This window comes from Stylophora pistillata, chromosome 5, assembly GCF_964205215.1.
Source record: "Stylophora pistillata chromosome 5, jaStyPist1.2, whole genome shotgun sequence".
Taxonomy (NCBI): Eukaryota; Metazoa; Cnidaria; class Anthozoa; order Scleractinia; family Pocilloporidae; genus Stylophora; species Stylophora pistillata.
In genome coordinates, this window is record NC_142523.1 from 34559720 (window position 1) to 34587464 (window position 27745).

The 27745-nt window shown below is 38.8% G+C and overlaps 1 protein-coding gene and 2 long non-coding RNA genes across 7 annotated transcripts in view; 2 read left to right on the forward strand and 1 right to left on the reverse strand.

Moving 5' to 3' along the window:
• Nucleotides 1-27579, forward strand: part of LOC148731612 (uncharacterized) — a 197078-nt gene extending 169499 nt beyond the window's left edge. The window contains exons 2-3 of the long non-coding RNA XR_016000927.1: nt 27052-27126; nt 27283-27579. This is a non-coding gene — a long non-coding RNA (uncharacterized LOC148731612). The remainder of the gene's footprint in view (nt 1-27051; nt 27127-27282) is intronic.
• LOC148731621 (sorting nexin-32-like) lies at nt 1662-10936 on the reverse strand. 5 transcript variants are annotated; one of them, XM_088759371.1, is made up of 13 exons: nt 10766-10936; nt 10047-10192; nt 8829-8913; nt 8375-8451; nt 7974-8048; nt 6707-6912; nt 5951-5981; nt 4997-5081; nt 4046-4085; nt 3551-3637; nt 2912-3001; nt 2647-2712; nt 1662-2563 (listed from the first exon to the last, which is right to left on the reverse strand). In XM_088759371.1, exons 7-13 carry the CDS (start codon nt 5967-5969, stop codon nt 2426-2428), a joined length of 525 nt encoding a protein of 174 aa, XP_088615497.1. In that variant the 5' UTR covers nt 5970-5981; nt 6707-6912; nt 7974-8048; nt 8375-8451; nt 8829-8913; nt 10047-10192; nt 10766-10936; the 3' UTR covers nt 1662-2425. The 5 variants fall into 5 exon arrangements, with proteins under 5 accessions (XP_088615497.1, XP_088615495.1, XP_088615498.1 ...); XM_088759369.1 differs by having other exon boundaries at nt 10047-10936; XM_088759372.1 differs by lacking the exon at nt 8829-8913 and having other exon boundaries at nt 10047-10936.
• On the forward strand, nt 11127-14626 carry LOC148731622 (uncharacterized). The gene is made up of 3 exons (XR_016000926.1): nt 11127-11540; nt 12806-13126; nt 13694-14626. It is a non-coding gene; the product is annotated as an uncharacterized LOC148731622 (long non-coding RNA).
• Nucleotides 27580-27745: the final 166 nt, after the last annotated feature.

Below are 27745 nucleotides of genomic sequence, written 5' to 3' on the forward strand. Positions count from 1 at the left end.
ATTCAGTTCACTGGTTATCTTCAGCGACAACATTCAGCATTTCACTTATAGTAAAATGTAGAGCCAGCTGAAAGTATATAGGGTTACAAAATTAGGGGGAAACGTGTCTGGAAACGATGAAGCAGAGAAGATCTTAATCGACTGCGGAGTTGCCTGTGCCAATTTCTTTCTACGGTTTTACCTTAGACAACATACATTCGAAAATCTTCCCATCTTCAAAACATACCTAACGTGCTTATTGGCAAGAAACTTAACGATCTTCGTTCGTGATCAATCTCGAGAGCAAAGACATGTAGCTCTTGTTGTTGTCCGAAGACAGGTAGATGTTTAGTTTAAATTTCATAATTGGCAAGTCCTGGCCCTTTACGGAAACAACTAAATTACACTCCGACATAATGTACTTACCAGTGAGACTTATTTCAGTGCCTTATGGAACACAGTAAGGCTGTTAAATACTATTGTTGATCTGATCATCTTTTCACTGCCGTTTTAGATCGTGATGGGCTGGCACGAAGAATAAAGAGTCCAGACCGTTTCCTTGCTATCGAAACGTTCCAATTTACATCGGAGGAAAAAACAAAGCGAAATAAGCGATGAGGTTTTTCATTCACCAAATAAAGAATCGCTGTACATCCGTCCGGCTAAGAGACTGAAAATAACAGTTTGGCGTGTTGGATAATAAATAACTCATTAGACATTTGGTTGTGTAGTATCGCTGAGTATTTTTACGAGTTGTGCCGCATTTTGACTCGCCCTACGGGCTCGTCAAAATACAAATAACGAGTAAAAATACTCAGCGATACTTCACAACAAAACGTCCAATAAGATATATATACTTCGCGAAATGAATGAAGGACAAATTCCCAAATTGTTTTCTACAAAATGAAATCGATTTAGCTGTTGGTAAATGTTTAAAATGGAGCAGGCCTAAATTCGTTCATTGAGCCGTTAAGTATAACACTTCGCGCACACGAGCATGGATTTGTGACAAAACTCTTAATGGTTCGTACACTGAGCTATAGTCTTATTGTATACAGACACTTAGTTGCTTCTCAATCTAGATTACAAATGATCTAGTCTTACCTCTTTGAGGATTTCAGGGGCTATTGAAGCTTTGCATCGATGTATTTCTCCAGAAAAAAAAGCAAGACTCCTTTCGAAGGTGAACAGGGCACCAAACCGAAAGCCACTAAAGATTATTGCGAAACATACCTGATGACACAGTGTCTATTTTTACACCTGATCTGCGCGTGATCTCATCAGAAATAAAACAGCAGAAGATTGACTTGTTGGGTAAGGTTATAGGGCTAGGAGTGGGAGGGTCATTTAGGAAGTTTCATTGTTTTGGGCTTCAAAGACAAGCCAACCTATTACAGCAGTGTTTGACATGTATAGACATGTTTGACAAGTTTTTTTTTTTTTTCCAGGAGCGCTTTGCTCGTTGGCGAAAGTTAAAAGGTCCATCGACTTCACACTGCCTATATTATTATAAGTGGCCCATTATACGTTAAAACAAATATTCATAAACGGAAAACGCAGTTTTTCACCGGAATAAAAGGTCACGTTAACCGGTATCTTCGCAGAGGAAGTCAACATAAAGACCTTTTATTCTACCCCTTACGGGTAATTAAAAAGTTATTTAAACAGAAACTTTCCACCGCTATAACCAATAACTTTTATTAGGCTTTCTAATACAAAAGAAATCAATTTTTGGTTGGCACTTTTTAAAAGACTGGAAATAGAACTATTTTTTTCTTTTTTTAATGGGGTCAGTTAGTCCGAGAGTACATAGAAAACATTGCACATCTGAAAATCATTCATTTAGAATCAATAAAAATATCCTTTTACAAGAGGAGGTAGAGAAATAAATTTACTTTTCAGTTTTAATGTGATCTGCATGAAAGAACATAAAGGTGAAAAATTCACCGTGAAAAGTATTTAATAAATCTTCTGGAGCCTTGATTCAAGGCTGGTATCCTTGACAAAGTTGAGAAATTCATTCCTGCTATGAAATATTTGCTGATTAATTTCCTAGTCATTACCACATTTTTGTCACCATTTCTGGCCAATTTCTGCCTGAAGAACCTGTTCCGGACAATCAGTTTGTAAAAGGAAGCATAATAATAAACAGCGCTCTTAAAGCCTCTGCTTTAAGTGAAAAAGCGAGGGAGGTTTGGGTCGAGTCGCTCAATGAAACCGACCCAGGCCTCCCTCTCTTTTTCACTTTTCAGTTCCAATCTTCGCTCTATTTTACCAACTGAATGCCTGGAACAGGCCAATGCCTGAAACACCCTGGTGTCGTTCTAAAGAATTATTTTTGTCTTATCAGCATTAAATTGAAATAATCTAATGTCATACAGAAAGTGAGCCATAAATTTTGGCCACCTAAATTCATGGGGCCGTCTATTTTCTTCATGCTTCTTAATTACGCAGATTTTTTCATGTCATTCAGTAGTTTGGCTAATATGGCGTACGTATCTCTTCCATTCTTTAACCGCGATTCAGCGTACTGGATAAGACTTGCTTGCAGGCTCAACACCCTTTGCCTATTGTAACGGATCATCTGCATTAAAAAAAAAAAACCAACAAAAATGAAGATCAGTTAAATAAAAAATACTGCTCATTATTACTGGTATTGTTATTTACCTCTTTCTTTGCAGCTTCTGAAATTGAATTATATGCTTCCTCTGCATCTTCTTTGGCTTTTTGAAGCTGATGGTAGAAAATGCACAAAAACAATTTGGTAATCTTCCATTCTAGCATTCGACATGATTCTTCAGAACCTCGACAAGACCTTCAAATGATATATCTAATGTCTATTGCAAGTATAAGTGCATCCTTACATGAACAAGGGGAAAAGTACTAAAGGAATGTATATCACGTGCAAAACACAAGTTTGTCAGAATCTTACCGCTTCTTGGTTCTTAGGTTTGGCTTTTTCCAATGCTTTTGTTGCATTCTCAAACTCTACCAGTTTACAAGTACGACGGAAAAGCATCTCCTACGGGTGGGAAATGGACGAAATAAATGCATTAGAAAGTTAAAATGTTTATCTTGGGACTGTAAAAAAGGGAATAACCAAGTAACAAAAGGGTTAAAAGTTAAGGTGTTTTAGTTGGCATCCAAAGCCCCAAATTTCAGCTCTATTGGTGGTTCCATAGTCAGTTCTTCCACTAAGCTTTGTAATTAAAAACTGGTCAAGTAAGTTCACATCTCCGCTCCACCATTTCAGCCTTTGTTTACAAATTTTCCACTCCATTACTAGACAGCAGAGCAATACAAAAATAAAATGCACTTAACTCCTGAGGGTATACAATACAACAGTTCTGTTCTTTACAGTTTTAATCTTTCTTACCCATGAATAGAATACACTGAAGGTGCTAGAGACAGAGAGGTAGAGCCCAGTCCTCTTATTCACAACATGACCATGCTTTTTGTCCCAGCCCACCCCAAAGAAAAAAATGTTTATCACCTTCCCCAACCCTGCCCCACCACCAAGCTCCACCCCCTGAAAAATTATACTCAAGTTTTCTAAAAACATTTCACAAACCTTGGCAGCATCCATGTATCTGGAATAAAGTTCTAAAGTAAAACCTAGAGTGTTGTCATCATTAGTGGACATAACATCCAGTGATTCCTAAAGAAAAGATCAGACACAAAGACAAAAACAAAACAAAACTGATTAAAATTCTGGAATTGAGGAACACTTCCATCAAGGGTAACAGATTACCTATAAAAAGGTATCAGCAGGTATCAACAAATGCTTTTCATTCCACTAATTTATTCTTGTTTTTCTCGTTGCCATGTTCCCACCAATCATGTAGCTCCATTTTCTGCCTTTAAAAGCACACACAACCCACAATTCCTCTATTCTCTCCGACGAAGGGCTAGCCCTCGAAACGTCAGCTTTTATAATCGTAACGGTGACCAATTTACCATTTCAACTTTGTTGATATATCGAAATTATTTCGTTACCCCCACTGATGCAGCCCCAAACAGTTTCTTTAGAAACTATCAGCCTTCACCTAGAAAAAGGCTTCCATACCTTAACACCATTTAGAGCGCTTGAAAAAGTCACAAAGCTCCTGAAAAAGTAATGAGTAAACTTAAAAAAAAAATGGCACTTCATCTAACCCTAACATCCACTCAATGTAAATTGTATATTCTAAATAATGTTCTCTGTAAATTTTCTCTTGTATGAACAGGAATTTGTTCAACAATCAAGAGCTCCTTTGATATTTGTTCAATTCCTTTATTCTCCTTGAACCTTCATACAATATTCAGCTGTGATGCTGTAGGGAGAATTTCTATTGTAGATCAGGCTTAACACTTCCACAATGGATCTACACATAATTTTCAAGCCAGTACTGCATTAGGGGATATAAGCTCTGGCAGGATGAGCATTGTGGGCTGATTTCACCATTCACAGAAACATTTTCCCTCTCATTGTCAGTTATTACAAGATGGTTGGAGTGACCAGAACTACAAGGCAGTACATGAATTGTGGCAAAACAGTGATTATTTGTGTATTTGTTTCAGAAAAAAAATCAGCCAAACCATGTCTGGTCCACTATTGCTTGCATTGGAAGTTGGCCACAAGAGTTAAATATTAGAAAATATGAAACAAAAATATATAATTATTTCGCAATTATTTCATGAGCGCACGTTGGATATGAGATGATAGATAGCCAATGAGGCGTGTAGCACCAAGTTGGCCATAATCATCTCATATGCAACAAGCGCGAGTAGAATAATTGTTTTATTAAAAAAAATGCTCCCAAGATATTAGACAAATCTCCATGACTTTATTTGTAAGAAGAAACCAGATGTTACAATGTACAGATATGAGATTATGGTATATTGGCTCATGTACCATAATGGCTAAGCCAATGAAAAGTCTCAAACTGCATTATCCAATGATCTAGTTTTTAATAATAAGTAAATATAAAATATATATAAATAGTTATTTGGTAACTTCAAGCATAGAACTACAAACCCTTTCAATTCCTTGGTGCTATTATCATCACTAGCAGATGCCATCATGAGGCCAGAGCTAAAATCATTCACTGCTAATGCAACACCTGAAGTTGACAAAGAAATTCAAAATGACCATACCTACACATGAATATTATTATATCATGGTAAAATTGTCATCATAAATCATCAAACATTTTTATACATTATTAAGAATCATAATAACCATTATGCAACATCCAAATACATATAACTTAATAAAATGTTTTATTCTGTAGTATTGCTGAGTATGTTTACAAGTTGTGCTGTATTTTGAAGAGCCCATAGGGAAAGTCAAAATACAAACAATGAGTTACAATACTCAGTGATACTACCCAACAAAACATTTAATAATAGGTTTATTATTCAACATGCCAGCGTGGCATTTCAGTGCAGGTGAGTTTCCGAGATAATTATTTACGGGGAGCACAATACAGAAGTATGATAAGTGGAACAGAAATGGCAGGTTGTTGTGTTGCTGTTTCTATTTTCTTCAATAAATAATGAAATTTCATCGTTCTCTACATGCTTTTCTTCATTCAATTTATCTAATAAACTTCAACCAATATTTGCCAGCCACTCCGACTCTTCGTCATCAGAAAAATAATATAAATTGTCTGCCATTGTTTTTGATAACTTCAATCCAATTTATCGCTTGTGCAATGCAAGAAAACCTGTCTAACCGGTTCTCTGGGGTACAAATACTGCAAGATAATTGTACTCGTTTTGGGCATTATTTGTACTCTACAAAGCTTAGTTGGATATTTTCACATGGATGTTCATTTGATATCAAGGTTTTTGCCATTCTCTCTTTTTAAACTCATCAGACTGGACCATTAATTAAAATGACATTTCAGGCTGAAATTCACTATTTCAGCCTAACTGACAAATGAATAACACAGATTACACATTGCAAAAAAGAAACATTGCTACATACATTGCTGACTGTGTACCATTTTGGTAAAGTTCTATAAAAAAACATAAAGAAAAACACATTTTAATTGAAGGAATCTGAATATTGATAACTCTACTTTGAGCCAAAATCCAAAACCTGACTTTCCTCTAAATTAAACCACACTCTTAATTATCAAAGGTGCTGTTTGGTGCACTACCAAATTTACAAAATCATATATTAATTGTTTATTTCATTATTGGAAAAAATAGTGGAATTTACAAATCTACACATTGTGGCTTTTCCAACACAATTTCCTGCAAAATTGGCATTTAAGAATTCCCTTTTTTCCCCTCAAAGACCCTCAGAGCAAACAAACAACATACATGTACATGTACATGAACTCCATCCTTTAGCCACAAGCTGCAGAGGATGCAGAGCATCCAAGCCCAGACTGACTTAGTAGGAGACAAGCCTTAACGCCAACAGCCCTTCAACTCCCGTGAGTGACCAAAACACAATTTCTCCTTACAAAGTCATTATACAAAATCGAGCAGACAAGTGACGAGAATGGAGAATAATATTTATTGGGAAATTAACCGCTGATCCAATACCAAATTCTCTTAACTAATATCACAAGAATTGTTTTACAGACAGTCAGGAGAATTCCAATTGAGATCTGGAATGGAAAGGGTGAACCAGCCGAATCTTCCAAATATGATATTCATTCTGACTAATAAATCATAATAAACCTCTTGGGTAAATTTTCAGTTGGTATATTTATTTTTTACTTTTACTGACCCCATATGTCTCCTTGATAAGTGGTGTGTACTCTTCCACATTATCTCTTTTCTTCTAAAATTCTTCATCAAGATCCTGACCAAGAGGAATGTACAGTACTGCTCAAAAGTAAGTTACAACTGTCTTGAGAGATGCATCTCGTTTCTCTCGATGCCATCATGATACCAGAGCTAAAATCATTCACTGCTTAGATGTAACACCAGTATCTGAAGTTGACAAAGAAATTCAAAATCACCATTATGATACTTTAACATAAGTATAATTCTGCCAGGGTAAAACTGTCATCATACATCATTATACATTGTTATACAACAAGAACTTCATCATTAATAATAACACTTCAAGTATATTTTGACTTGGATGTTCTTCTGATATCAACATTTTGGCCATACTTTCTTTCTAAAATTATACCAGACTGGACCATAGACTAAAGTGAGATTTCAGGGTGAAATTTACCACGGTCAGCCTAGCTGAAAACCATAATGCAGATTATACATTGTAGTAAACAAAGATTGCTACGTCGTTGCTTACTGTGTAGCATTTTGGTAAAGTTCTACAATAACAAAAAAAAAAGAAATTCACTGGAAAAATCTCAAAATTGACAACACTTAGAGCCAAAAACTAAAATCTCACTTTCCTCTTGAAGCACCCTCTTATCACAGACCTGTGCTGTTTGGTGTAAATTAAACCAAATCGAAAAAATCACAGATTTATTGTTTATTTATTACCGAAAGAAAAAATTCATAAATTTACACATTAATGGCTTTCCAATCACAATTTCCTGTAGAGTTGACATTTTAGAATACCCTAAATTTTCCCCTCAAAGACCCCAGGGCAAACCAACGATGGGGATGAACTCTATCCTTTACCCACAAGCTGCAGAGGATGCAGAGCATCCAATCCCAGACTAACTTGTTGGAAGGCAAGCATTTATGCCAACTCTGATGCGTGAGTGTGATCACAACATAATCACTCCTTACAATGTCATTACTGGTTAAAAAAATAGTATCAGTCAGACATTGAGTGATGAGAATAGAGAATACTATCAATTAAGGAAATATCAGCTGATCCAATACCAAATTCTCTTAACTAACATCAAAAGAATTGTATAGAAAAAGTCAAGAGAATTCCTAAAGAGATCTGAAAGGGCAAGGGTTAGCCAGCTGAGCCTTCCAAATAATATTCATTTTAGTGAATCATAATGCCTCCCTAGCGTAAATTTTCAGTTGGTACCAGTCATTAAAATTTATTCCTTACTAACACTGACCCCATATGTCTCTTTGGGAAGTGGTGTCTACTCTTCCACAGTATCTCTTCTTTTCTGAAATTCTTCATCAAGATCCTAACCAGGAGGAATAACTTCTAATTATTTTTATTTCTAAAAAAAGGCCAAGTCATTCTGGTAAAGGTTAAATTCAAAAGAAAGTTAAGTCATACGTGGGCCAGTCCTCATTATATGCACTTTGGCTGGAGTGTTTTCTGAACCCTTTAATCCCTAACAGTGATTGGAATATAATTTCTCCTTACAATATCACCCCTGAATCACACATTAAGGCCAGGAGAATAAAGGAAATGATCACCAACTGGAGAAGCTCTTGATTGTTGAACAAATTCTCCCTGTCAGCACCTTAAGAAATGTATAGAGAACAGTATGGAGAATATACATACCGATGCTAGGGTGTAAAGGGTTAATGCCCACAGGAAAGAATGAGGCCTACAGCAACATGAGCTGGTGAGAGGTTGATCTGCAAGGGCAGGAGGTTTAACACTGATAAGGAAGGCCCAAGGATTTCAACAAAAGCTGGTTACTGGCTTATGGAAAAGTTTAATGAAACACCTGAAGATCTCTCATCATAAATTAGGTACAGACCCCCAAAAAATCATTCCCAAAGTTGTCTTAAATCTTCTTGCAGGCAGAGAAATTTGCATCAAAGAACCATCTCTCTGTACCCCAGCACAAACTACAATTCATATTTTACAACCCTGAATGGGATGTACACGGTATGTAATCATAAACTTTAAGATATTCCAGTAATATTATGACAATTCTACAAACTTTAAAGAAAAAAATCAAAGCAATTGAAACAAAAAACAAAGAAAACCACTTTAAACATTTTTTAACCTGTGACTATGATGTCAAAAATCATCCACAGCTCGCGATAAACTTGTCATTTAAGACGTTTTTTCACTTTGCTTGTAACTGGTGGCTATGTAAGTTAGAATAAAAAAGGTGTTTATACTTTTAGTGAGCATAAGAGATGCCATAGACAACTGGTTAACCTACTGGTCTAAATAGAAAAGCCAGAGGGTTTATTACTCAGAGAGAGGAGTTAGATCATGATCATTTCAAACTTCATTTTGCCAAGTTGCAGCAGACACTTGTGTGGTTACAAAAAAATCACCCAGGTATAGGCACACAATCAGCAAGAAAATTGTTTCCACATTACCACTGAAATGGAAATAGTTATTTTTGAATATTTGGCATACCAAATATATCCCTTGTACCCCCACTTTCACCTCCTCTTCAATGTTGCACTTTCTTTTATATATTATTTGTTTTTGTTTTGTTTTTTTTTTACAACATTGGTGACTGGTGGAAGGTGAGTATTGCGAGAAACTGTAGTTCTCCTAAATGCTACCTTGACAGTGGCTCCATGAATTTTGTATGTTAATTAATTTTTATATCTTGTAGGCCCCTCATTATCCTTTAACTTCCAAGATCTGATTGTAAATTCTCCCCTTTAGTTGCTATACTCATTCCCTTGTAAATTAGTTTCAAGAATTTGCTGTTTAAAGATCAAGATGACAACCTCTACCTGATAACTTTAAGTATTCTCTTTACCTGTTTACTGGGGAATGTTTGGAAGTTATAGGGAAAGGTTACATGTTAATCACTTCTTAGAGTTCAAGGATTAGAAGGGAGCCCAAACTAGCATGTCTTTTTCTAGTATAAACAACAACAACGACAATTTAACCTTTATATAGCGCAAACTACTATATAGATAATCAGTCGCGCTTTACAATCAGTTAAGGTGAGATCGGACATCAGAATTCATCAGGCGCAATATGCAGCCACTTCAGTCCATGTATTAAGTGATCTCACCTTCCCTCACCAATTCACCCTTGATTGGACACTACACAAAGATAGACCACAACACCGGGCACTACGTGTCCGACTCTTTTTATCGTCCCTATCTAAGAAGACTAGAAAGTCTAACCATTTGCAGATAAAACTTCCTGACACTTATCAATTATAGGATAAACATGCAAATCATGGAGTTTAAAATACTATAGGCTTCATTTTGCCATGGTATGACTGTTGATTAACATGACTACATACCCCATGTTCACAGATATCTCTGCCAAACACCTGTAAGAGTATCTTTGGTTATTATTTGAGAGACTCAGTCGTTTTCCTCTTTCAGAGACTTTTGCAAAACTTCATCTCTTGAAAATGCCGTGTGGACCACAACAAGTTGATGAAATCTGAAGAACACCAAAAAAATATAGTTACATTTTTTCAAAAATATAAAATTTTGCATATTATAACATTTTGAGATGTGGCTAGCCACATACTATGTATGCATGTGAATCAACATTGTTTGTTAGAAAGTAAATTCCATGTTAATTAAGAGAAAAATCTATTATTAATAATGACTCCTTTGTCTTCTTCACTTTCATTGACCTGTTAAGGCAAAAATAGCAAAGATAGATCAACGTTGCTTGATTCTGGGCACTGTTAACTCTTTACATCCTAAAGTCATTATGTTTATTCTCCATACTCATTTCGTTATGTTTCTTGTGGTTCTGGTAAAGAGAATTTGTTTCACGATCAGGAGCTTTCTCAATTGATGATCATTTACCTCATTCTCATAACCTTTTAGTGCGATTCAGCAAAGACAAAGTAGAGAGACACTCTTATAGAAAGTAAAGCAGTTAAATTGAGGTCAGGATACCATTTCATTAAGGATAACCTGGGGTAAATTTCTATTAAATCAAAGATAATTAAACGATGTGAATTTACAATGCTGGTTTAAATGGTGAATTTTGCGATCTCACCTGAATAGAGTGAATGGCAATCGAGAATGAAGGGGAAAATATGGATAGGGCACGTGTGCTGGCCTTAGCCTACACAGCAGGCGTAATTAGGGGAAGCAAATACTCTGAGTTTTCTTAGAGAAAAATGTCCGCCATCATTGATTCTAATGGAAGCGGAAATCTGGGGAAAGAAAGAAATTTTTACCAGAGAGCAAAGAGTACCAAGGGGGCCTGTGACGGTTAAAAATAAGGATAAGGGCCTGGGTGGGAGGGTGAGTCTTCTCCCCTTCCCCAAACCTACCCCCACCGTCCACTTTGACTCCAAAGCAGCATGGTAGATAAATCCTCACGGAACAGCGTACGCACGTCAGTAAAATTTCAGACATGCGCAGATGACGTCCCGTGTTGTGTTTACTTTTCCCATCTACGCTTTAAAACTTAACCGTTGAATATCTTATCAAAACACAAAGTCTCTGGTAGTTTAATACTTAAACCGCGAAGACTGCAACGGAGTTAAGGATTCTACCGTTTTATTTTTTTTCTTTTCATCGACTTAGTGGTAGAAATGCTATTTTTTCGTACTGTTTTGTCATTCATTGCGCGTGGTGTTTATTATTTGGAATTTCGAAACGGATAAGTTGAAGAATTGGCATCGTAGTTTCAAGGGAAATTGAGGTTTGGAGCCCACTGTTGTTCGTATTAAAGTTATTTTCATCTTTTTAACGCGCGTTCGAGATGTAATGGAGGAATGAAATAAATTATATCGACTGAGTAAAGCAAGCGCACGATGCTCGAGGTAAGATTATAAACCAGGTTATCTTGACCCTATCTCGGGGGTGTTGGTGGTAATAGGTCGATTAGCTTACATTCAATATCGCCCACCCGAGATCGAGAGTGAACTCCGGTTTATTCGTCAACAGGAACCAAGAGCAGTTAATTATCAATCACTTCTCGGGTACTCGTTGGTGCTATTGATGATGTTAATTGACTGATATCGATTCTTAAATCAATGCTTATTTCTTTTGGGCGCTTTGAATGTGGAGGATCGACCATTTCACTGATTCTTTTTCGACGACACTGCATATTCATATTTGTGTTGGTCCAGATTTAGAGGCTATGACAAGTTGTCTGTATGTGAAAAAAAATTCCATCGTCGTAGATATTTAATAAAACGTTTAAAGGGGAGAGAGGATTCATTACGGGTCAGATTTGTACTACTTATCTTTTACACGGAATAAGGAAATTAAGACAGGATAATGAACTTTGCACATTTTTAACAGTTCCAGTGTTTAAATCTAATCTATTACTGTTATAAATTGTACGCTAACTGTATGTAACACAACATTGGCTGCATCACTTAGCTTTGCCCTTCCTGTTCAAAATGATTCACTTAATGTACAAGAACACCTATAAACAAGTATAAACAAGTCATGTACTTATCACATTAATAGTTACCTACTGCCAATGATATGTTTATTTATACAAGTCATGTGCAACATTATAATGATATAATCTACATGTAGTTAAATATTACATTTAGTATGGTCTTAAATTGCTGTGGTGAAGTGACAGCATTTCAATGTTTGTTTAATATTCTACTAGGCTACAGTTATGCAGAACAATTTAAAATCAGATGCATTACAGCTTTATTTACCTACTGTTCTTTCTTAATGTAATGTTCAATTCATTTACTTCAAGATCCAATACAACATGATTAAATACATGCATGTCTCAGCTTTGGCTCCATGCACTTTACTTATACCCTGCAAAACCAGTTACAATATTGCAAAGCTAACATGCTACATACACTAAAACTGATATTGAGCTCTGTTCACTTAACTAAAGTGGCATATACAACATGCTTTTATCAGGTTAGTTCTAACATGTTGCATTGAAACATTTATTAATTTTTAGATGTGTCTCTGTGTGTAAAAATGCATTCATGTTGAGATACATTTACTTCATGCAGTGTGGGTCAGTGAAATCAGATCTTATGTACAAATCTAAAATGTTTAAAAATTACTGAGCCACCCCCATGACTACTTTATTCTTCATGTGTAGGCAATGGCGTAATATGTATAGTCATGTGGGACCTGAAAAGACAAGTAGTTGGAGTTTGGAAGACATTTGGAAGGTTTTGTAAACACAACTGGCATTCTCTTGATAGATCATAAATTGGTAGCTCCTCCCCATAGTTCCACACCATTAGTGCTGCTAGCTGCATGAGTCTTGGAACTTGTCCATCAGGTGTACTGGTAACTCCCTCAATTACTGTTGGGCTGAATGACCTTTGTCCCTCCAGTGCAGATGTTCCCTTGGCAGAAACTTTCCAGTGAAGTTTAAGTTTGCAACCATCAGCTTTTAGTGACTGAATCATATCCGGTAAGTCATTGTTTACTTTCTTTTCTATCCAAGCTTTAGGGTAAACATCCTTTGCTATAAGTGACCCATGTGTGCTGTTTTCTCTAATCTTGTTTAAGTTCTTTCTTGCCTCTTGCAAAAGGTCTGTGGTGAGCATTTGGGCATATTCTTTCATTCTTTCTTCATGAACTTCACGTGCGGCTTCTGTGGTCCTGGTGTTGGTTTTTCCACTGTGCAGAATGTTCTCAACAAATGTGATTAAAGCCTGTTTTGATAACTCTGACATGTTATCATTAAGATACAGTTGCGCAAGGTTGAACTGTCTTTCTGCAAGAACATTGTTAACTGGAAGACTGAAAATGTGCTTGGCGTAGAACTCAAACAGGTTTGGAGTGGCTTCTTTACTTATGAGTGAGCTCTGTTGTGATAAGGCCATTTCTTTGATCTCACATAGCAATTGGGGTTCCTTTAATTTCGAAAGAGTGGCCCATTTAATTAATCCAACACTGTCCTTAGAGACCAATGTGAGAATGTTCTGTCCATGAACATGAAAGGGGGTGTTCACTGACTTCTCTTTTTGATTTTCAGATCTGACTGGAACGATCCAAGAAGCTTTAAAACCGAATGCCAGAAATGACTTTAGTATCTCTGATCAGCTCCCATTCCAAACAACTTAGGAAAAGTTAACCACTCTGCTCCATGATCTTTGATTACTTTAAGTGCTTCTTGTAACATTGGCCTCTGCACTTGTTTGTGAAAATGGTCAATAGCTGCTGGGTCTTTCAATGACATCTTTACCTGTTGTGATGTTACAGGAAAATGTTCTGATGGAGACTTCAACATTTCACTTAAAGTTTCATGGTGTTTCAAAACAGTTGCTGGCCATAACCATGCAAGGTAACCACTGGAAAAACCAAGTTCTGCATCACTAGCTTGGGATGTGTTCAGAGATGGAATGATGAACTTGTCAAGGAATTCAAACAAAAACTTGACTTCAACTTGAATCATAGTACTTGAGCTCATCTTAATGACATCTTGCCAAATAGTGGGGTGGCTATCGGATTTTGGCAATCTTTCAAGGAGACGCTCAGCAAGCTGTAGACAAGCTTTTCCATACTTAAGATACCACTGGAGAGTCTCGTGATATTATGTCCATCTTGTGTCAATGAATGTCTGAGGAAGGGGTGGCTCTTTACTAAGAATACCTAGAGAAACATACATAACTTTGTATTGGCTTGGACGCTCATGATGGAGCCAAGATATTTTATGAAGCAATTGTAAAACATGGGGGTTACTCATGTCACCCTTTGCTCCAAACCCAGCCTGGCACATTCTTCTCAGCATGATGTTTAGTACATGTGAGTAGCATCCTACAAAGAACATTTCTTTTCCAAAAAATTTGGTGTTGTTTGCTAAGAGACCATTTACTTTTCCCTTTTGGGTAGAGGCATTGTCCCCAACCAACCCCGAAACATTGGTGATGTCATATTCATTTTTCACAACATGATAATCCACATCAGACTGGTGTTTTCCAGACCCGCTTGCTGTAAGGCTGTTTGCTAGGACATAAGCTTGGGGCTTGCTCTCGCTAGGGCACCAGGTTTGAACACCCACTATGTGCCTCTCTTCTCCTCCTTTGTGGGAGTCATCGCTCCAGAGATGAAAATCATACTTAGAGTTTGAGAAGCACTTGCGTAAAATTAGTTTGTCTGCTTCACCTAAGAGAACATTCCAGTCAGAAAGTGTACTTGGGGAGACAACAAAGTTTGTGGGAGGGCCCCAATCAAACAAAATATTGAAAATCAGATGTAATGCTACAGTGCAAATGTCTCCGCAAGAGAATATCCCTTTTTGACAAACTCATTGTTCCCCTGCAATTTCTTTTTCAGTTTTGAGGAAGCAGATCTTGTCCCTCTTAACTTGTTGCTGACTTGTTTTTATTTTTTTTCGGTAGACGTAAGTTTGTTTTGACACTTTTTGAGTTGAATTTGGAGCCTCAAGACGTCCTTTTTCAATTGGATGTTCCTTCCTTTTACAAATACTGAGATTATGAAAAGGTGACAATTGAAATTAGTCAAATGTAACTCCCGGATTTCACATGATAGAGTATGGTAACAAAGAATACAAAGTAAAAATATCCGACTAGAAATCCTATCAATGAGGTATGTTTAGAAACTCTCGATAGTGTATGACACTTAAAGATACGCGTCGTTATGATTTGCTGACCGAAAAATTAACTTGCCTGTACATTTTGTTACTGACCATGGGGCCATATCGACTACTCTATCTTAACATTCGTGAGGTTTTCTTTTTTCGGCTTCTGTTTGGTGGGAGTGTTATCGGTTTATGATTAAAACCATTTAAAAGTGGTGTCTACTACGATCGCGCAAGTTGCAACCGGCGAAAATTCAGAATGGGAATGAAAATCAGTAACCGTAATCGGTGGCTCAGACAATCTGCAGTAGTATTCGTAGACGTTTGTAAGTGTTTGCATTTCCATTCCTTCCTTAAAAACACTAACCTAGACTGCGCCTTAGGGTTTTGACTGTTCATTTTTTAGATTGGCGATTTCGGACCTCAAACCCTTACACTCTCTCGAGTCGATCAAGTTTTTCTTCACTTAAAAAGCTGCACACTTGCACTGCAACGCTGCTTTTTTCTATGTGTTCGGAATAATTCACATATTTTCTCGGCTTCTTTTTGACTAATGACTGATTTTTGCAAGAAAACTGGCTGCCGTGAGCTCTTTTACGTGCCATCAGGTCTCATCGTCGGTGAGTCGGCCGGCAATTAATTAACAAAAATCTGTAACTTTAATGGAAACAACTCACGGCACGAGTCCGCGTTCCTTTTCTCACGCAGTGCTACAAAGTAATGTAATCTGCGCATGTCTGAGATTTTCATGGGGTTACGGTTTCCATGGGTGGGGTACCTCTCCGTGAGGCCTAAAATTACACACCACGCTGGCCTTAGCAAGGCAATTGCAAGCGCACTGGTTGGGCAGCCTGAGTGGATCCTTTAAGCCAAAGTCTTCAGAGCCTATTGCAAGAGCTAGTCCCCATACCAACAAAGTAACAACTGGACATGCTCGAGCTATAGTTTGGTATACTGGTCCTTGGTGAGTTTGGAAGGACTGAGCGCACCGGACTGCCACTACCTCGGACCAATATTCCCCAGTATTGCCCTTGTACTCGGTTAGTAAGAAGTTAGTTTTCTGTACATTATATCCCCGAGTTCACTATAGAGTCACTCTCATCTTGTTTTACAGCATTTATTCAATCGGATAGTTTCTAATACGGCAGATCTATGAGAGAAAACCGAAACAGGCTGTTACATCTTCCACATATCGACAGTAACGTTATCGCACAGAAATAGCTGCGATTCAACAATAAAACTGCCTTTTTAAACATTTCCAATCCATCTCTTGGACGGCGTACGAATTACGAATTCAGAATAAAGTTTTCTATATGCGTTTTGCATCTTTTCTTTTTCTGATTTTATACGAGTATCATATCAAGATGAAATGGTCATTTAAATTCCGTGTCGAGAAACCATTTCCAATGCTGTGGGTCTTTCCTTTTTTTTTCCAATTATTCAGAGTTAAAAGAAAGAATTTAATTTCAGTCTTAAGAAAACACATAATGGTACTGTTTTATCATAAGATGAAAAACCCAAGTGTGACTTTTCTGCGACATGAACAGAGCCATCAAACCGGAACGACGTTCACGCCAAAGTCACCGCAACGGATCGAAAGCAAAGGCGTACACAGACATTTTCGACTTGTGGGGAGGGGGAGAGATAATAAAGCAAGTGCCAGGGAATTTTGGTATTCTTTTCGGGATTCCGCCAAAATAATGACAAAGAAGATAACGAGCTTCCCAAAGAGACGACAACAAATACCACGCTTAAATACTTGGCAAGGGGAGGGGCAGGAAGGAAAGGGGCACTGCATGCTCCAAAAGCATAATCAAAAGATAATAACCGCACAAGCATCTACTTGTTAGTGTCAGTTTCTATTTCATCGAATTTCAAAATCTAAGGAAAAAAATCACCAGAGGTCTCGCAATCGATTATTATACTTCTAAACTTCACAGACTGAGACCTTAACTAAACATGCATACTATAAGATATGTAACTTAAAAGATCACCCCCCCCTACTTACCACTTGACACTTAATTAAAACAAACAGTTGATTTGTATTTGCAAAAAGATCTAGATGTGACTTTTTTTCGACTAAAAAATATTTGTTTGTTTGTTTGTTTGTTTTTTTTTCGTTAGAGGAAGAAACAGTAGCTTAAAACAAAACCAAATCGTTGAATTCTTATCAAGCCATTAACGCTAGAACTGCAAATTATTTACAAAATTTTGTGGTATGGTAAACTGATATACTAGGCAAACTTGGCAAAACATTATCATAGGAATATTCCCCTTAAACAGATCGATAAAATTAGGCCCAATCTTTGTCTACGAGTTGTTCCCATTTTTCCTCAGGGATATAGCAGAGGTAGCGAGACGCGAGAGCCTGTGAACTCTAATATTTCCGAGGAAAGATGGGGACCACTCGTAGTTCAAAACTTATTGCTTCACACACAGGTTGTTTTTAAAAGACACTTCCGACGGCTCAGTTACTTTAAACAGGGGGTTAACCTTGAACTAACTCTGATACGAACTGAAAAAATTCGTCGTACTCAGTTATACTTGCCTAATAGGTGCCATACAAAGGAATCTAGAATAATTGTCCTCATTTGTTTCAAGTTTTCATTTTACGCAGAATGATAAGTTAATAAAAAAACCTAAAATACTTTACAACGCACATAATCGCGGCTGTTTTTTTAGAACTGAACTGCAAATTTTTCTGCAAATTGCTTACTGATCACTCATATATATGCAATTTATAGACGAAGTAATGTAGGTATCATTCAGTGTTTGTGAATGATTGTTCTCTAGAGTTTCTTTGATATTTATAACTATTTACAATTCAAGGTTAACAGACATAAAACTTGGCACATATAAATGGTCCTGGGAGCAGGAGAGGCCCCGTATGCTAAAGTACAGCCGGGCCCCTCCCATTCCCAGGAGACTGCTACTAAAATATGCGCGGGTCAATTATGGATAAATCTTGTAGATGGTAATAATAGACACAGACACAGGACAAGCAGGGCAATAGCCTTGAAAGAAAAAAAAATAGCTTTTCACAATCCTTTACACCAGATTTAGCTAAGAACAGAACAATGTCTGAAAAAAGTGTTATTTATGGGTTTTCTCACTGGTTTCTCACTGGTTCAGAGAGGACTCCAAAAACGAAAACCGAGCAAACTTAGGTTGTGGCTATGGGCCTGATTCGTCTTCCATTTCTGTTGTTACAACAGTGTGACTGTTTAACCAGAATATTTTTGGACCGGTTTTGGCGTGAATATTGCGCATTTTTTAAATTCTACAAAACAGCCAGCAAAACCTGCGGAGCTAAAAATGACATTATACGCCTTTTTAAGAGGCTGTCCGCCTAAGAACGGATAAGGCAAATTTCGGACCTTCACCGATTTCCCTGATTTTTACTGTAAAAGTCGAGACTTCTATCCCATGAACAAATATTGCGTTTATTTTGAACCAGTCTGGTTTTTTCACTTTTTACAAGATATTTTTCAAGGTGACCTCAAAGGCACCCAGTTTCCCACACGGACCTCCATAATTTAGCTACAAAAGTCGAACGCTGCTGAAGCCGTATTTTCAACTCTAACGAGCTTTCTATTTTATATGTCTAAGATCAACCCTTTGCCATTAAGTTAACGGTAAAATAATCACACAGTATATATTTTTCACTGAGTTACAAATTTTTCAAAATACTTACCTCGAGCATAGAAATTTGTGATGCGTGAGGTACGTGTGGTTGAAAGCTATTTTCTCTTATGTGGGACCTAATCTAGAGTCAAATTTATTACAGCCTATAAGCACTTACACCTAATAAGTAAGTTATGGAATAGAACTTTTGGGCACTCTTCATGGCGCGCCGCAGAGAGATTTGCGAATTTAACAAATATAGGCCATGTTGATCGAAACCAAAGTAACACGATCCGCACATAAATCCGATTTCTAAGCCCTAACGGCCTAAAACTGCTTGAAGATAAAGTACCAACTCCTTAATGAAGTATCAAAATCGATAAAAAAAATTGTTTTGTCCGTTTTACATGGCATGGAGGAAATGTTTGAGAAAAATATTTCTCTGTTGTCATATGCAAATTAGGTGCATGCGTTCCTTGTTTTTTCGACACACGCGTCCAAAATAGTTTCCGAAGCAATATTTGACCATGCAAACAATAGTTTCTATAGAAGTGGAAACGTTACTGTTGTATCCCTTTTGGACTCGAGGAACTTACTTAATGTTCAAGAGCGCTAGCCTTTGTCTTCAGTTATCAACGACGTGCCAAAGGAATTTGTTGTTGAAGAAGTTGTTCATTTCACTCGTGTTTATTATTGTGGCCAATAGGCCATTTTACAGTTGTGTACTTAGTTGCCAAGCCTTTGATTCAGAGTGAGGCTAAAGATGACCTTGTTGTGATAGAGACCTGTATCTACTTAGCATGATAACAAAGTGATTTACATTTGAAAGGCAGCAAGGTTTGTATCATAACAAAGTCATCTCTAGCCTCACTCCCATTCAAAAGCTTGGCAACCAAGCATACAACTGTAAAATGGCCAATTTGCCAGATTTGACCATTTCTTCCAGCTATTTGCTAAAGCTTTCCTTTTAAGTGGTTAGCAAGTTGTTCATCATCATTTGTAGAATGGCATCACAGTCGGTTTGTTAGCCTAATAGTTAGAGCGCTGAACCGGCGGTGTTGCAAAAGTCAAGGGTTCGAAACACGTTCAAGCATGAATTTTTCAGGTTTATTTTCGCAAATTAAAAGTCTCGTCTATAATTGCGATGAACTTCTTCTCGTTCCGCAGTTCCTATATACTGTATTCATATATTCATCATTTCAAATCGGTATTTGTTGAAGAGGTGAATTTTACATGTTTACTTTTTCAACGTGACTGAGTAAGTTACGCCTAGTCACGCAACATCTAGTTTCAGAGGTTTGTCGAACCAAACGCGAATCCCGAAGATATGCAATATGATTGAGCCATCGAGAGCTGGAGAATCCTGCCGGGAGAAATTGAAAAATAATACAAATGATTCAAACTGGCATTTTAATAAACTCCTGCAAAATTCACATATCATTAATTTTTCGAAATTAAGAAAATCACAAACCTATCCTTGGGTTTCACCCACGTGACCAATACCTTAGCAACGATTAATATCCGCCATCTTGGTGTCCCTCGAGCGTAAACAAACCGTCTCTAATGAAGAGTTCATTTGAGAAAGAAGGGATGGTTTTATGCATTATTGTTGGCTGTTCGAGCAAAAGTGGAAAGCATAAAGACTAAGGATGTTTTCGTATAATAATTTAATAATTTTATTATCTCTATAGCGCAAAATTCATTATATATATGATCTAATGCGCTATACCTAAGATCATCACAAATCAAGGGGAAGAACAGGAGGAACTAGAAGTTGCTGTATGGTTCGAGGCTTGCGGCTGTTGTAGATCCTCGATTTTTTGGTCGAGCTTTTCTTTGAGCTTCTTAGCCGATGAGAAATCGATGTCTTTAGCCCTCGCATACGGCACTTCATTGACCTATGTCGGCAAAATCCATGAGCATTTTACCTGAGTGCAAGTAAGCTTGGGGTGTCACGAAAACTCACACCCCGAAAACTCAGACCTCAGACCTCAGACCCCGAAAACTCAGACTCCTCGAAAATTCAAGAGATAAACTCGACTCATGATCACCCCTGGTAATCCCGCGTGTATTTTGACCTTTTGGGTCTTTATCCAACTGAAGCAGCAAAAGCAAGGCCGCAAGTTGCACGTTTCGCAAAATCGTCCGATGGTTGAGTATTAAAACATTTTAGAGTGACACAAGACTTCATTTAGCTTAGATTTACCTCCATTTTTCCCGTTAATTTTGAACTTTTCATTCACAGTTAACGGGATCAAATGCGCTCGCTCCAACATCGAAGTATTAAAATGTGGCGTGATTTGGACGAGCCGAAAGGGACGTTTGTTTACCTTTTTGTACTTCAATGCACAGATCCTTGTTGTCGCTCGGTTAAAATTCTTAAATATTTCGCGATAATAATGGATACAAACAGAGACTCGGCCCACCAGTCCCAAAACGAAGACAATTTTGCGACCCTTGGGCTAGAGTTCTTAAATGAGGCAGAAAGAGAAAAACAACGCGAAAGAAGACTCGGCATCAGCGCCGTCACGGTTCGCTTCACTGAAGAATCACTCTTGATATTGTTGTCCGTCTTTCGCGTCGGATTTGTTGCAATGTTCCACCGGTTATATTATAAAAAAAATTGGTTCATGCTTTATGCTATGCACTATCGAATTATGGAGCACTTCGAAAGCTTGGAGAACACTTCGAGGGACCTGAGTTTTCGGTGTCTGAGTTTTCGTGACACCCAGCGAGCTTGCCATGAATTCTAGTAGTTGCCTCAAACATAAATAAAACACTTGCGATATGTGAGCATGACTCAGCCAGTCCAACTTTGCATCCCAAGCAATGGGCTGACAAAATAGTCCCATCGTTTTCGGAAATGACCCAAATGTTCACTAAAGGATCATACATATGCTGTGAATGCCAAGCTCGTGCTCTCACGGCATACTTGCCGGCGATTACTTTGCCTACAACTGAGGTTACAAATCCCGACACCATTTGATTAAACGCCTCTAGACTCTTGAACGCCTTGAACTGCTTCTTGGTGTAGAAGCTGGTCTCAAGAACGAGGTAACTCAGCAAGTCCGACGCTTCCACAGGAGGCAAGCATTTTGGACTGAACTTCTCGGCTGGTATGCTTGCAGGGTCAACCCCAATGACCGAGATCTTTTGCAAACATCTTTCCTTCCAACTCTCTAAGCTTTCGGCATACTCAGAGAGCACTGGGATACCTTAAGATGAATGCCGGATACTTTTATCGCTTTTTTCTGTCTGGATATTCATGTAGTTGGCGAAATAATACGGCGATAAGAGAGAGGGCTTCACTATAGAAATCGACTAATTATTCATAAATTTGACACCCGAGGGACACCAACATGGTGGACACTAACTTCAGCAAAGCTTGTGACGTCACCTGAAACCCAACCATATTTACGAGTGAATGCTACTAACATCTCCCACGGTCAGGGTAGTATTTTTTCCTTTTTTTTTTCTCTTTTAAAGTGCTACTGAAACAACATTTTCGTATCTGGAATTTTTGCTCTGACCTGTAGTTTTGAATATGGTGATCATCTGGAGATAATTTGCTTTGGCCAAAATGAGGCGAAAGATATCTTTTTTAACCGTTCAAATCAAAAATATTACACAAAACCATGTCCGGGCTCTGGTACCGAGCGAAATGGATTGATGACGTCACTAGTTGTGTCCACTCCGATGGCGTGGTTTATTTCACTCACTGTTTGTTTGTATTCGTGGGCGAAGGAGATGGCAGATATTGAAGTTTTGTCAAGTGAATCTTCTTCTGAACGAAGCGAAGTTGTCTCCAGTAGCGACGAGGAAGATGGTGCCGTAAAATGGGGTTGACAGGCCTACACGACTCCCCAGCGTGTGTTTAGAGTAGCCTATTCAAAGTCTAGCCCTCACGAGTATGTCTTCGAGCGACCGCTCTCTTTGGTAAGATACGAACGGCGGATTTCTGTATAGTTTGCTCAGTAGTGGTTGTGTTCCTATTAAACGCCAGTTTTTCATGATAATTTGCTTTTTCTGTAGCACTGAGTGCGCACATCAGGGATTGCGTCTTTTTCGAATCGTTCGCCTTTGTAGATGTAAAGCTATTTCTTTTTTACTGTCTCGATCGTTAAGTTGTCCTGATTGCTTTCAGCTTGCGCAACGCGCGCTGATTCGATCGTACTACAGCTCTTAGTGTTCAGTGTTCCAGCCGTTTTGGCTCGTTTTCTTTTCTTTATTTCGGTATTAAAACGACCGATTTCACGTTCCTAGAAGCACATGATCGCCTTTACTGTTTCTTGCTCCGCGTTGTTAAGGATTTGCTTTATCTCATTTTTGAAATCCTCGTCTGCTCTTATTTTGGCCCTCGCCTTATACTGTAGGGATTCTGGGCATGTTCTGCTAGGTATTTTGTACAGAGGGGTTTGTTCGTTATCCTAAGACTTGCCGAGTAGATCATCTTCAGTGGCGATGTTGTATGAGGCTTCCATGTTTTCTTCATTCTCTGAATGGCATTGCTTTGGTCCGGGGCGTTTAGTAGCCCATCTGCCGTTATGTCTTTCTATAACTTGCACTTATTGCAAAAAGATATACATCGGCGAAACAGGCAGAAGACTAGGTGACCGATTCCGAGAACACCTTCGAGACGTGGAAAGGAATGACAAGGACACATCGAAACCAGTCGCTAGACATTTTAATTTACCCAATCATTCTAAGCAACATATGGCAATCTGCGGTCTTTCCTTGCACTTAGGTGGCACAGAAAGCCGTAAAAATCTTGAACAAAAGCTCATCTTTCAAACCGGCAGTCTAAATCCCACAGGGATCAATGAACGCTTTTCATTTCACTAATTTATTCATGTTTTTCTCGTTGTCATGCACCCACCAATAACGTAGCTCCATTTTCTGCCTTTAAAAGCACACACAACCCACAATTCCTCTATTCGCTCCGACGAAGGGCTAACGCTCGAAACGTCAGCTTTTGTAATCATTACGGTGGCCAATTTACCATTTCAACTTTGTTGATATATCCAAATTATTTCGTTACTCCCACCGACGCAGCCCCAAACAGTTTCTTTCGAAACTATCAGCCGTTATGTCTTTCGACATTTTCTGTAGATGGTCCGGCAAGACCGCGGTTTCGATCCTAATCTTGTGGATCTCGTCAGTTGCCGATTAACGAAATACACTGGTAGAGACTCGTTGTCGGTATCAGTCGGGAATTTTGCTCCCTATCCAGGCGAACCTCTCGCAGATAGCCAAGATGCCGATATGACCGCCGATGAAGAAAACGAGGATGGCATTTTTCCCGAAATCCTCTTTTTCGGCCTCCTAACATGCAAGCCACAGTCCATGCTTTTACCCTTCTTTCACAGAAGCACACAACCAGTGACGTCACAGGGCTGTTTTAGCCGCGCCAAGATGGCCGCCAATTTTGATCTCAGCCGGTCAACTTCGAATTGTAAAAAATGTACTTTCCGCTATGCGTTGGCCCAAAAAAAGTACACAGCGTTTGAAAATAACATTCAAACTCTATTATATTGCAAAAATCTAGGTTACGAAAATTACGTTTCAGTAGCACTTTAATTTTTGCGAGTTAAGAACATCGCCACAAACTTAATAACGACAAATTTTGAGAGATTTTCGTGAATTTTCTCAGAAGTGAGTACGTTAATTCGCTAAGTACAACTGTTTATTAGGCTACTTTTGAGGCTGTGCCTATTGTTCTAAAACAAACTCACTCCACAGGCACCATCATTTGTGTTCCTGGGCTATACAGCTTCTGATATAGTTTAATTAAAGCATTGGCATTCTTGTATAAATGGCATCACTTGCTCAATAAGGTCTTTTTTCCTGTCTCTTGATTTAAATGGTACTTCAAAAAACGACAAGATTTCTTTGAGCATTGCTACACTAAAAAGACTAAGACTAAGCTTATTCTCCTTTGCGCACTCGCACAGATTAAAGGCATCGTAGGACAGAGGGTGCTGCGGCTTTAGTTCATTAAGGATGTGTTCCATCAGTCGTTTTCGTTCAGCTTCCTCTTCTTCTATGGACAGTTCCTTCGGATTTCGCTCGATTTCTGAGGGTGTTCGTTGCCTTTTTCTGTTTGCTGTAAGGCGAGAGAAAAACCCCTGCACTTGGCTCCTGGTAAGCCACTCGTCTCGGTCAAACAACCTATTGTTCTGCCCGTGTCTTGCCTTTCGCATATCATTTGAAACTTGCTGAGGGTCAGCTTTTAGCCCTGATTGTTCGCCTTGATCAAACTTTGCTGTTAAATAATTCTTAACTTTGCAACTGAATCTAGTGGATCCTGCTCGTGGCTTGGGTAGGGCCCAGCCCATACTGACAGTGTTTACTGGAGGCATTAAGTCACGTACAACCTGGTGGGTACTAGTTTCGCACTGTGGTTCGTCAGTGATGCTGACTGATGTAGTAAACCTCTCTTCCCAATCTCTACGGAGTTTATCATTTACTATTTCTGACAGCCTTTCATCCTTTACACAATGGTCCCCTACGTTCAAATGTAACTCGAGCTCTGAAAACGTTTGGAAACTCTTCACGCATCCAGGCTCCAAACATTGAAACATGTCCATCTTTGAATCGTCCAAATCATCGTCTTCATTTGACCCTCTGTTCCAGGAACTGTGTATTCGTACACACGTGCATTGTGAAAAGGGAAGAACTCCTTACTTACAACGAGAGCGGTGTCCCCTTGGTCATTTAAAACTAGTTGGTCGTAAGAAATCTCCTTGCCACGCCCTATTTCGTACGACCTCCACGCCTGTATACTTTTTTCCCCAAACTCGATGTTGTGTAGCTTGCTAAATCCATCTATCTTGTTCACTTCTAAGGTTCTCTTAGACTCGTTAACTTCACATACGCACGCGGATGTACCTTTCACTGGTCTCTCACAGAGCGCCGTTCTCGTGTCTCCCGCTGTTAGAATGTCGTGTCCTTCGTTGCAGAAACGTCGGATGCATGTTTCCCTTGGGCACAGGATACGATCACACACATCCTTGCCATACTGTGGCAAGTCATACCGAAAGACTTCAATACCTGCCCGCTGACTGATGTCTCTTGCTGCGGCAATGAGAGAATTATTATGATAACAGCCAGCTTCATCGGACCTTATGTAAACTCGAGTGATGTGGGGCTTCTTGGTTTTAATTTCTTTCTCTATGATGGAACACACGGCGAACCAATCCTGCTGACATCTGCCAAACAGATGGGCATAGGAGTGCAGTTCTAGTTTTCCTTTTTCGTTTGGATAACTTGTGAGCACTGTGGAGATATGCAAACTCGTTCCTCTCTTGCCGAACCAATTTGACTGCTTCTCACGAAATCTAAGCTAGATAAATTTCATTGCCCACTCCATTATGACTAGTGCACAGTCTTGACTGGTGCTTGTCATCTTCAGCTGATCTTGCTTTGCTACTTCCTGGTTTATGGAGCGAACAATGAGAGCCTTCCACTGCAAAATGTCGGTTTTTGCCAGCTTGAAGTCATAGAGGAGATCATCTCGTTGCTCGCTGCTGTAAGGTCTCCAAGACGGTCCCCGAATTTTGTCTTCGACTTTATCAAGGACATTTCGCAGATTTTGACACTCCTTACAGTTTTCTGTGTGTTGGCGGGAACAGTTTTCCCTGAGGTCGAGATCTTGTTCATCATCAAGAGCGAGCTTACGGCAATGATCCGGACATACAGCCTCCTCTGGATTACAGTGAACGCGAAAATCAGTCTTCAAGTACCGTTTTGCTTTCTTCAGTCTTTCTTCGACTTCAGCGCTCCATTGCCTTTTCATTCCCCCTTTCTCAAAGTCGTCGACTATCATTTCAATTTTTGAAAGCCAGCTAAACCATCGGCAGCAGTGTTGTAGAGACCTTGCAATGACTTTCTCTGTGAGGCTTCTCTGACTTCAAGAGTCTTGAATAAAGTGGAGCGACCTTGAGGTTCAAACGTCTCCTCCTGAAAGAATTGCATGTACTGGCTAATCATTGTAGAGCGCGTCACTGTACGCACGACGTTCGGCATCTCAATGGTGTCACCACTGTCTAACTGCAGCGACCTAGTTCCGTAAGACAAATCCTGGTAAAAATATGGACGATTATTGAACTGGATAAAAGGGTCCACTTTACTCATATCAATGCGCACATGATGATGTTTTTTCTTCTCAGGCAGTCTTCCAGGACCTATTGTTTTTGCATGACACCGCGCTCTTTGTATCTGACGAGTTGACAACTTATCGTATGGTGAGTGAAGTTTCTTTAACGTGCTAATCGAATAATTATAGGCATAAAGGCTTAGAATTTGCGTTTTGGTGCTTTTGGCCTCAGCATTCTTGTAAGCGGTCATCAAAGCTTTGAGCACGTCATCGGCTACTACTTTATCATTATTTTCTTCACCAGGAGATACCAAGGCATGAAAACGCCGCTTACCATCGTTTAGGGCTATCACATCGCACACCAGCATGCAGTCTTCAGCCGCTTTGTGGATTCAGTATTGTCGTTGTGCTGCAGTGCATTCATCCCATGAGTCCAGTTGTGAAGTTAGTGGTAATCGCGTGAAAGTAATATTGCTGGAAATTTTGTCCATCGCTGCGTTGTAAGTGCTAAGAATCTCTGTGTCGGTGCTCTGAAGAGAGGTTGCTTGAGCACTTCCTGGACCCCAGCCGGAACTAGAGCAAGGCTTTGGAGTGAGAAAATGACGGAATGGAATGGTCTCCATTTCGGCTTAATGTGCTTGTATAGTTGCTTTCGCATCCGATCTGGCTGGTCTGAGAAATAAGACAGTCTCACTAACAACGGGAAAGGTAAGCGAGCATTTCTGAACATGATTTATCAGCTATAATGCCTCTTTTTATTGAAAGAC